At 31.8% G+C, this 12,642-nt stretch overlaps 1 protein-coding gene across 1 annotated transcript; it reads left to right on the top strand.

The window, feature by feature from the left end:
• The first annotated feature begins 9,098 nt into the window (after positions 1-9,098).
• Positions 9,099-10,805, top strand: LOC115949768. The gene is made up of 2 exons (XM_031067049.1): positions 9,099-9,113; positions 9,334-10,805. Exons 1-2 carry the CDS (start codon positions 9,099-9,101, stop codon positions 10,180-10,182), a joined length of 864 nt encoding a protein of 287 aa, XP_030922909.1. The 3' UTR covers positions 10,183-10,805.
• The last annotated feature ends 1,837 nt before the right edge of the window (positions 10,806-12,642 follow it).

Below are 12,642 nucleotides of genomic sequence, written 5' to 3' on the forward strand. Positions count from 1 at the left end.
GCTCTGAATAAATTTTATTTTTTTTTAAATTGTTTTTACTTTTTCAAATGGATGAAATACATAAATGTATGTTATTTTTAGCTTATATTGGGCAGCTTTTTTTACTATTTAGCTTATTTTTACTATTATTCATGGGTCCCATTGCATTTTTTGGTACTATTCATAGGTCTCACTATACTATTTCAGGTAACTTTAAGCTTTATTTACTGTACTTTCAGCAAAAAGTTTTCAATTTCAGCTAAATAAGTTGTTCTCAAACGAACCCTTAGAGGGCAGAGGATGAAAAATTTTCCATATGATAATGCTAGTGGACAAAGTATGCGTCTCCATATATCTCATTGTATTTTCTATAATTTCTTTGAATTTTAAAATAAACTAGTCACAAACCCACGTGATGTGTGAGAATATACAACTATTAGAGTCTATTTGGAATCTGCTTATTTGCTGAAACTGAAAACTTTTTGATGAAAATACTGTAAATAAAAATAAAAGTTAGCTGAAATAGTATAGTAGAACCCATGAATAGTACCAAAAAGTACAGTGAGGCCTATAAAAAGTAGCAAAAATAAACTGAATAGTAAAATAAACTGCTTTTTAATTTTTGCCAAACACACACTTATTCCTTTTTTTTTTTTAGATAAAAGATAGAAATACTATTCTTTTTTCAAGTGATCTATATCGTTCAAACTTTTGTATAGTGTGTTATGGTTTTTTTTTTTTTTTTCTACAACTAAAATTATTAAGTTCCAAAATTAATTATTTGAATTTCTCATTCTCTTAAAAAGATTATTATAATAACCAAATCTCATCACAAATTTACAATTGATACTACTCAAATAATTTATAGAGACATTCAAATACATAATCATCTCACTTATAAAACATCTAAAAATTAACTCAAACTAAAACCATAAGAGGGATAGAGAATACATATGATAAATAACTCAAAAAACTCACCACCAAAGTGTATCATCCAAAAGTAGAGACAACAACTAAAAAAAAAAAATCACCAATCTAAAATAGAGTTGTAAGAAAGAATTAATGAGAGAGAGAGAGAGAGAAAAATCACCTTTTTTGGAAGAGAATTTGAGACAAATAACAAAATTATATAAAAGAAGATGAGTAGAAGATTATTCAAAAGAAAATGTATAGTTGAAAACACCAAACTATTCAAGTCATGCTAAGTAATAGAATAACATTAAATCATTCTATAATTTCATAGGATAGCACGTAACAAATAAAGAAAATAAAATTAAAAAGATAAAAATTAAAATAAAACCAAATCATATCAACCTAAAGTAGAATTAAACATAAAAATTCATCAATTTAAAGAATTAAACATCCACCAAAAGAAAGAATATACATATTGGTGTGCTGTCGCAGGCAACCAAAAACAAAACCTATACTCCTAAAATTATATGTAGTAGTGCGAGTAAGGATCGTTCCCACGGAGAGTATCTAGCCTAGTTTTATGCTACATGAACAAGGGGGGGTTTGAGTATAATGAAAACAATTTAAAGAAAAAATTAACTAAGGAACAACTCAAATTAAAATATCGAAATCAATCAAAATAACAAACCTTGGTCTAAGTCAACATCCACCATCGGAATATTATAACTAATCATCAATGCAAGCATATATCAATTCACACTTTGAATATTCACCGTTGAAACTATTTTCCTATTTCTCCTTAGTCGCAGTTGATTAAAAAACAAGCGATCTAATTAACCCTAACTACTAAACAACCCAAGACAAGCGCTAAAAGTTTAATTTAGTAGTAGCCTTAAAAATTAGATAGATCGATGAAGCTAAACAACACAAGCACAAACGGTTGCATTTACTTTATTCAAGCGTTCTTCCTAAGATCTAATAATTTCTGACATAGCAAACCATTAAATCTTGGTTGCTTCACAAATTAGAGAGACCAAACAATTATGGATTTGATATCTAACCTAGCAGTAGATTGCAACGAATAATAAACTAGTAGGCCTTCTAGTAATTAAACGAGACAGTCGTGAAAATAGGCACAAAAGAAAATCTGATGTTCAAAACATAAATTGAACAATAAAAACAAATTAGATATCACAGTTTTATTGATTCCGAGACTTTAGTTTCCTTCGACCAAGTGTAAAAGTTTAGCCAAGCAGGGCCATGATGAAAACTTAAAGGAGAAGTCAGAGTAGAGAAGAGAGAGGAGTGTGTCCAATCTGATTTCTCCTCCCCTCTTTTACACGTTAATTCCCCTTTCCCCAAGCCTACAAAATCTCCTAAAAATATTCTAAATATTAATATCTAAATCTGGCTAATTAAGGAAAATATTAAAATAAAACAAAGTCCTAATATAACTAGGAAAGTAGTGTTTTTTCAGCTGGAATTTTCGTGCACCAGATCTGGAAGCTTCTGAAAATAAACCGCATCAAGTATTAGAATTTCAGGCAAAGGAACATTCCAGAACATCAGCAGTGCAGGTGCAACAACTTCAAGCCAGATTTCAACCTTGATTCAGCCAGTATCTCTCAAAACTCAAAACATTAAAGTTGTAGAGCTTTGTCTTGGTGTTCCATAGCATCTTAAATCATCTCAATCGGAGCTCGGATGAGAGAGTTATGCCCAGATTACGAAGCGATATCAAAGTTGTTCAAAATCGCCCAATTAACTACGTTTTGCACTTAATGTCTCCATTTGCATCCTAAATCAAAATATAATAATAATGAGTATATTTAGGCACCAAATAAGTATAAAAAAACTAAACATTGAGGGAGAAAAATATGACAATTTGCATTCTCATTATATATATATATATATATATAGAGAGAGAGAGAGAGAGAGAGAGAGAGAGAGTATTCACCTTTTTGTGTGAGCAAAATATGGATTGAATGGAAAAGAAAATAACAAATTTTTATATAAAAAAATTAGGAGAAGAAGAGTCAAAATAAAAGGAAGATGAAGGGATGGAGAAATTGTAAGGTTAAGATATAAGCTATAGAGTAGTGCCTAGGCTATAGAGTAGTGGCCTGTGGGGAGATAGAAAGGTAATGTAAGTAAATGTTGGAGAATTTGTAATTGTAAAGTGACAAATTAATTAAAAAGAATAGAGAAAATATTGAAAATAGGTTGATGATGTGGCGCTGATGTGGCTTAATAGGAGCGCGGTAACATTAAACGCTACGCTTCAGCTTTTAGATATAGGGTAATTATTGAGTATTCCTAGAGTACCATAAATGTATACTCTCTCCTCCCATATAAATGTGAGTCCCACTAATTAAATTTATGATGAAACTCACAATTCATGTGAGATAAGAGAGTACAATTTTTAGTACTTCCGAAGTATTCAATAATTTTCCTTAGATATATATAGAATATAGATGCAGTAACTCTATATATATACAGTTACTTATGGTTTCATCTAGAGCAAAAGTTTGGTGTATAAAGTCAATGACTAAACCAGTTGAGTCCAGAAGAAAGAAAGAATATCAATATCTTAATAACAAAATTGGGTTTTATTTTCAGACTTGCAGAGAATTCAGAACCAATTTTCCATGTCTTAATAACAAAATTGTGAAGGAAAAATAAATAGTTAATTAATTTCATACACCATACACCAAACTTAAGAAACTCAAAGTTACTCAAAAGCTATGGGACCAACGCTTTAAATGTGTGCAGAGTCTTAAGGAAAAAATCAAAGCCAAAGTGCCAAACATTTAATTCGTAAGAGCCGTGCTAATCCAACCCCTACCCAAAAAAAAAACCATGTAGCCAACGAATTCATTAAAATGTTCAATTCACAGATTCGATTATCACGTGAATGCAAGATCAATCAAATCGGTTTAAAATTCACAATAGCAAAAAGAAATCTATTCGTTAAGGTCATGAAACCAACGCTGACCATACTTGACAATAGCAATTGTCGTGTGCTCGGGACTAGGTGCCATTGATGATTGATCACCTAGACCATTGAATGTGTAACAATGTAAGACACGGGAGAAAGAAAAGTCTGTCGACACAACTTTTGTACCACAAACCTAACAAGGTTGATTGTAAGTTGTAAAGAAAAAATAGAGGTTTATGTAAAAGTAATTGTCTACCACTCACAGTCGTCGACTAAGTTGTGGCGATTGCCGATTGGCAAGAGTTGGGAGTGGTCACATTGTCATTCAGACTGGGTCTGTGATCTTCCCATGCAAGGGGGAAAGCACCACATGAACTACTTGTCGTTTAAGCACTATGTTGGACTTCATTACGTAATGGACTCTGCCACGGGCTGAACATTAGGCCCAACCTTGGGATGGTTAACAGCAGACCCAACAACATTGTTCAGCTTTCATGGGCCGGACCACGGGTTGGATCTAGGTCTTGGACTAGTTTAAATTCAAACTGAAATTTGTGTAATGTCAACTCTATAATTTTGGGGAATTAGTTGGAGTATGCTCTTATCTATTAATAGGTTTTTGGTTTAATAAGTCGTTCTAAATTGACCCAATTCAAGAACTTCCATCATTTTTTTTTTCCTTTATGTTTTTCTTCCTTTTAACTAATACTAGTGAAATTCCAGTACATTGCATGACTTTAGTCATGAATTTTCTTTATATATATATATATATATTTTAAGAAATAATAACTAAATGAGTTATTATTACATAATTTTAGAACTCATTTCTAACTAAATGAATGATTATTATTATATAAAATGCACAATTTTGTATATTTGTCCTTATATATAATATCTCTAATTAAAATGATCAATAAAAACTTTTCTAATTTTTTTTTATAATTTCTTATTTATTATTGAAGAGGGTGATTTGAACTCAAGTAGTTCTTTTCTAATACTTGCATAAATAAGGTTATCCTAAAATAATTAATTTCAAACTTAAGATTAAAAAATCATTTGTATTTATACACCTAAAATAAATTTCATTTTTAAGTCTTATTTTGTTATTTAAATAATTTCTTTTAGTGTTTATTTTATTCACATGGTTAACACCCTAACTTATACAACTTGAGTAATGTCTCTAATTATATTGTGCTTTAGCATTTAAGAACACATATATTAATATTACACATGAAAAAATAATAAAGTTAACAATTAACACATTTGAAAACAAAATTAAGCCAAATTCCAAATTCATTAATGAAAAACAATAAAAAATTTTGATAGGAATTTGGATCGATGGATCTAATTTAGCCAAATATTATCTATAATCTAAAAGGGTATGGGAGGAATTATAAATTGAATTTTGTTAGACTTTCGAAAAAATACAGTCATGAAAAAGTTCACAGGAACATTAAATTATATGAACTAAAAGGATATGGAAGGAATTCCACATATGCCCCAAAAATAGCAGTTGCTTCTGCCTTCATTGGATCACATTAGTTGTATCATATTGTGTTTAATAAGGAAAGAAATAGTAAAATCCAAAAGAAATAGTATTGTTAAGTTTTATCTAAAACTCACGTACACAGTATTCTAGATATTCAAGAGGATAACGTTCTAAAAAGAAAATCAAGTTGTTGCAAAAATACCATAATTCAAAATATAAAACTAAAAACTTAACTATTGTTCATGTACACAACACTATGATGACATGATGTGGCTTAACTGGAGCGTAGCGACAGTAAATGCTACGCTTCAACTTTTAGATATATATAGATATAGATTGTGCAAGTAATCTTGCGTTACTCTAGTAGAAGCTCAGTGTTTAAACTAAGAATCGCAGTTCAGTTCAGTTATCCATAGTCCTTACTGTTTCCCTTCTATGCTACATGAAACGGTTCAGTTATTCTTAGTTCTTATTGTTTCCCTTCTATGTTACATGAAAGCTTCTATGGGGTCTCAAATATGGTGTGGAATCTCCCTAGTCCTTACTAGATCTTCCGCTGAGGCTCAAGACCAAGTCCAATCCAAATTTTCCTCCTCTTTCACAACAATTATATAAAGGGTCAAGAAAAAAACAATCATTTAAAGAAAAGTAGGTTAAACATACACATACAAACACAAGCATCAATCTTGAACACATCCAAGTCAATGGTGTAGCATTTTCGTTAGGGAACTCACATCTGTTTAGGATTGTTTTCATTTTGACTCCACATTTTAAAAAATTTTATTTTAACTCTTCTTGTTTGATTTTGTTTTCAACTTTTCACATTGACCCAATCATTCATTTATGTTAGTGATATGGTGACGCTAGGCATTATATTGGGTGACTGTCTTAATGGGTGACACTTATCAGGCACTTAACAGTTTGATGTGTGGATATTTTGCTTCACAAAGTACATAGTGTAAGGGTTGTACATTTAATATTTAAACCCTCAAAGAATGTACGCAATTTCGTATATTCAACACACACAATTTTTCAAAGCATGTACTCAATTCTACATATTTAATGTATACAATTTTTCAATGAATGTACACAATTCTATATATTCAACGCACACAATTTTCCAAAGAATGTACATAATTCGATATGTTTAACATACAAAATTTTTCAAAGAATGTATAGTACTTCGTATATTCAACACACAATTTTCAAATAATATATACAATTCTGTATATTCAATGTACACAAATTTTCAAATAATGTACACAATTCTTTATTTTCAATGTACACAATTTTTCAAGGAATTTACACAATTCTTAATTCTATATATTTAACGAACATAATCTATTAAAAAATGAACACAATTCTGTATATTCAATATACATTATTTTTCAAATAATATACACAATTGAAGATATTCAACATGCATAATATTTATTGACATTTTTTATATAAAAAATTACAAAGAGTGTAAAGTCTAGACATTCAATATCCACGCTTTCAAAGAATGAACACAATTATGTATATTCAATGTACACAAATTTTTAAAGAATGTACATAATTCTGTATATTCCATGTACACAAATCTTCAATGAATGTACACAATTTTGTATATTCAACACACCCAATTTTTCAAAGAATGTACACAATTCTGTATATTCACCATACACAATCTCTTAAATTCTATACACAATTCTGTATATTCAATATAAATAATTTTAAAAAAAATTTGCACAATTTTGTATATTCAACATACACAATTTTTTGTTGTGTGGACATTTTTTCTACAAATTGCAAACAATGTAAAGTTTGTACATTCAATATCCAAACATTCAAGTAATATACACCATTCTGTATATTCAACATTATCAATTTTTCATAGTATACACAATTTTGTATATTCAATGTGCATAATTTTTCAAATAATGAGCACAATTCTATATATTTAACGTACATAATTTTTCAAATAATGAAAAATTATTTGAAAAATTATTTAACGTACACAATTCAGTATATTCAACATACACGATATTTATAAACATTTTTCTTCCTACAAAAAGTTATCCAGGCGTATCAAACATTCAAATAATATACACAATTGTGTTTATTCAACATACATAATTTTTTAAATAATGTACACGATTTTTCAAAGAATGAACATAAATTTGTGTATTCAATGTACATAATTTTACAAAAAATGTACACAATTCAGTATATTCAACATACACAATATTTGTGGACATTTTTATTCACAAATTACAAAGAATGTAAGGCATGTACATTCAATTTTCAAACCTATCAAAAAAAAATCCAAACTATACAATTCTATATATTTAATATACACAATTTTGTATTTCACATACATAAATTTTCAAACAATATATGCAATTTTGTATTTCACCAACATAATTTTTCAAATAATATACACAATTCTGTCTTAATGGATTGTACATTTATCAGGCACTTTAATGGAATTTTTTTTGCATTTATCATTAATTTTGAAATATTTTAGCTAGTTGTCAAATTTGCAAAACTATTTAACAAACTAGCATCTCGAGTTTTTGAAACTCGAGTTTAATGTGAAACTCGAGTCTATAAAACTCAAGTTTCAATCTGAGGCGGAAGAAAAAATCCATGTGGAACTTAAGTCTTTAGACTCGAGTTCCTTCATTAAGATATACCGTTCAACTGGGTTTCTTTGTTCTGGGTTTCTTCTTCTTCGTCTTTGTTCTGTTCTTCTTCTACTGGGCTTCTTCTTCGTTTCGGGACCCATTTATTCAAGGCCCTTGTTGTTTGATTTTTGATCGGTTTGGGCAACGGCTAGCCAATCCCATACCAAATCAGTCCTTAACTCCATTGTTAAGGTTGGTTTTTTTTTTTTTTTTTTTGGGAGATACTTAAAAAAAAAAAAAAATTCATGTGGGTTTGTAATGTTCTGGGTTTCTTCTACTTAGCTCTGCTGGGTTTCTTCTTCTTTGTTCTGCTGGTATTCTTCTATTGAGTTTCTCTTCTTTATTCTACTGGGTTTCTTCTCCTTATTCGTTCTTCTTATTCTCTCTGTGGAACTCGAGTCTTACTAACTTGATTTCCATATGGCTTTTTTCTTTCACATCGGATTTGAACTCGAGTCTGAAGGACTCAATTTTTGTCACTAATCTCAACCCTTTAATGCTCGAAATGCTAGTTTGTTAGAATGTTTCCAAAACATGCCAACTAAAAAAATAGTTGCTAACAAAAATGCTACTCTACAAATTACCCCCACTTTAATGCACCTTATACTAAAAAAATGGATGCACCGGATACTAAGAAAATGCATGAAAAGGCCAATATAAAACTGTTTCTCAAAATAAATAAATTAGATTTTAAAAATTAGGAAAAAATAAAAAATGAAAAACAAACCCAAGCTTTCAAAAGAATTCTTTAGTCAAAGCATACCATTCTAACATTTTCCTTTTATAGTCAAAGCATACCATTCTAACATTTTCCTTTTATATATATATATATATATATATATATATATAATATAATATAATATAAAAAAAGGAAAAAAAAAAAGGGAGTTTTCAACAGAGTAAACGTACAGAGGAAATCAAAATCGGTACAACGGAGGGAGGGAGCAAGAGAACCCCTAACGCAGTGCATAAGCTTTGGACTCTGGGGGTTCGGAATCTTGCTCATTCATTCACAGCAGAGATTTTCTTCTGAAATGGACTCGTTAATAAGTAGGTGAGTTTTTCTACCGCTTATGTAACATGCTGAAGTTTCTCTATAAAGCTATTCACCATGGTACTTTTTGTTGTACCATTAGAACTCCTCAGAATTTATACACCGTTGAAACCCTCCCATCGTTGTTGTTATTATCATCTGTCAGATACAGATACATTTCAAGCACTTCAAATCAACACTCATTCACAGTCTCATACCTCATAAACACATGTGGGTTCTCAAGGGAAGCTGCTCTATCAGCCTCCAAAAGTGTTAATTTTGAAACCCCAGATAAAGCAGACTTGGTCATTAGCTTTTTCAAGAACCATGGTTTCTCGCAAACCCAAGTCTCAAGCATCATCAGAAGATACCCTCCACTGCTGCTGTCAAATCCTCAAATGAACCTTTGCCCAAATTTGAGTTTTTCCTATCCAATGGCTTTACAAGCTCTGACATTGCCACAGTGTTAACTAGAATTCCGCACATATTGAAAAGAAACTTGGAAAACCACATAATTCCCTCTTTTGTTTTCCTTAAGAGTTTGCTTGGAACTAATGAGAACACTATTATTGCTTTGACACGTTTCTGGTCTATCCCCGTGGTTAAACTTGACACTTGTGTGATTCCTAATGTCAATCTTCTGCGAGAAATTGGAGTTCCTGAATCAATTATATGTGGCTTTATTAAAAAATGGACTAGAGCTATTACGACAGATACAGTTCGATTCAAAGAGATTGTTGAGGGAGTCAAGGAAATGGGATTCAATCCTTTGCGTTTAAGTTTTGTTCAGGCTGTTTTGGCATATAGTGGAATGAATAAATCCACATGGGAGAGGAAGGTCAATGCTTATAAGAGGTGGGGTTTGTCTGAGGAAGAGATTCTTGTAGCATTTGGAAAGAGCCCCCAGTGTATTACAGTATCTGAGGATAAGATTATGCGGGTGATGGATTTTTTAGTCAACGGGATGGGTGTGGAGGCTTCCCTTATTGTCAAATGCCCAACACTTATAAGTTTGAGCTTGGAGAAGCGACTTATTCCAAGGGCTTCAGTTATTCAAGTTTTACAATTGAAAGGTTTGGTTAAGAAGAATATGTACTTGCCTAGGGTGTTTGTGTGTGCGGAGGAGTTGTTCCTGCAGAAGTTTGTGATGTGTTATAAGTAGGAAGCGTCTGACATTTTGAAGCTATACAAGGAAAAATTGGATCTTTAGAAAATGACTACAAAATTGAATATGTATCAGGCAAGGAGTGAAATGAATCAGTTATAACCCACATTATGAATCAAATTTTCCTTCTATATAGTTACTTGATCCACTAGAATCCTTTGGTGTTAATCTTGCTTTAGTTTACGCCCAGAGTACAACTAATTTAATTCCCATATATGATCACCTAGTGCTTTTTCACCAAGCTTGGAGAAGAGAAGTATTACTGGGTTTTATGGAATTTTTGTTATTGAGACTTTTATTTAAGATTAACTTTTAGAGTGACTTGTTTGTTTGAGGACCCTGAAAAGTTATTCCTGCAGAAATTGACGAATTATTTGGAGGAAACTTCTTAGCTATTGAAGCTATAAAGGGAAACCGGATCTTTCAAGCTAAGCAGGCAATTAGTAAGAGGGAGCTTGGATACAGGCATGCGGCTGCTGTAAATATTTATGTCATGGATTCGAAATGCTGTGTTATTTTTATTGTGTTGCTCAATCCCATTGTTCTTGAACTTGCTTTGGTTCATGTCCAAGAGTGGAATTAATTCAAGCTAGTTATGCTATTCGTATTTTTTGATTGTCTATTGTTTCTTGTCATGATTGAAGCTTGGGCTTTAACAATATACCTATATATAACCCATCTACCATGCTATAAAAATTGATTCTTGGTGATACTCGAGATTGTTTGGTAATTTCAGTTATTCTTATTGTATCACAATCCTGTTCTACATGGAAGCTACTGCTAGGTCTTGCAAATGGTATGATCTTGTTTGTTAGTGGCTTAGCTCAGAATCTATAGGTAACGTGCGGAGCTTTTAAATGTGGTGCTCACTGGGATAGAGAGACATGACCATTTAGTACTGCCCATATGATATAAATTGCTCCTAACACAGAGTTCCTCTTTAAGTGTTTATCTGTGTGTGTGCATGACTCTCCTTTTTTTTCTTTTTCTTTTTTGCATTTGATTGAGATTAGGCCCAAAATTTGTAAAGACAGTGCACAATTGCTTCATGCTGTATAAGGGAAAAATCTTTCTGAATTTGGTTGGTACACTTTTACATTTATTGCAATCAAAACTAAGACTTTATCATTGGCCTTTGTGGAATTTTCATTTTTGTATGTTGTGCAGGTCCTCCAGTGTGAGGTGTTTTAAGATTTTGGTTTGGCAGCTTTCAAGAAAGCTGAATTAAAGTTTAAGTTGAAAAAGAAAGTCTTAATAAGATATGAAATTGGGCTAATATTCAGGTAATGTTGTGGAGGTGCCTGGCAAAGCAAATTAACACAGGGTGAGAGCTCTACTTAATGATGATGACATTTTTTTAAAAGAAACTTCTGCGAGACTATTGTTTTTGCAAGGTTTATGAGAGGCGATTGGTAAGCTGCTTTAAACCCAGTCTTAGAGAGGCTGATTCCTAAACTCGCATTCACGATATATCACTTAAATAGAGGGCATTGTACCAAAGTCTAACCCCCAGAAATGAAACATATTTTGTAACCCAAATGCATATTATTTACCACACTCACAATACACCAAAACTTCCATAAGCACAGTGAATATCATCAAAATCCATAATCATCTCCCTAGTTGACTTATTAGATGTAGCACCACCACCCATATTCCAAGTACTTTCTCAGAACCTGCATTGGCCAGGAGAAGAAACTTTGCATGGGAAAGTAGAAACTCCTAATTGCTTCCTTGATAATGTTCAGTTGACTTCAGAATTTAAAACCAAGATACTCATGGCAATGTTGACTAAAGATACTAGCAGTATATTCGAGATCACGATTCACGTGTCAAGTTCATTCTCTTTTTCTTTTTCTTTTTTCCCTTTTTTTTTTTTGAAAAGTTCGTTCTTGTTTATATAAATTATAAAGCAGCTTCACAATGTGATACATGTGAGGTTGTTGATCTGCATGGCTTAATTTCATTACAAAATATATGATTTTCGTCATCACTACTCGATGATCCAGTGAGTGTATAAATTTCATGTATGGCCTTATGTTGACACTAGAGAACCTTCAAGCTAAGGCGACTCTGCATTTTTTTGAAGCCAAAACCAAAGTTTCATTCATTGTGAAAAATGGATTAAATCCTGAGTACAGAGCCTCTAGAGCTGGGGGAGGAGAATCCTCTAACCAAATAACATCATCAACTGTATGTTTAGAGAGCCAACAGACGCCTCTAAGTAGACACTGGACATCCTGCACAATATGGCCAGTCTGAGGCAAATGAGAACCTGAAATCAATGGAGACTTCATGATGGTAATGTTGTCCCCCTCAATGATAAACTCTCTGAACCCATCATCCATTGCAAATTCCATTGCCTTTCTGCAAGGAAGAAGCTCAACCTCTTCACTATTAGCTATTGCAGGCCCTTTAGCCAAAATTGGAAAAAAATCTCTTGATGCTCAAAGTTGC

Source organism: Quercus lobata, chromosome 6 (assembly GCF_001633185.2).
Source record: "Quercus lobata isolate SW786 chromosome 6, ValleyOak3.0 Primary Assembly, whole genome shotgun sequence".
Lineage (NCBI taxonomy): Eukaryota > Viridiplantae > Streptophyta > Magnoliopsida > Fagales > Fagaceae > Quercus > Quercus lobata.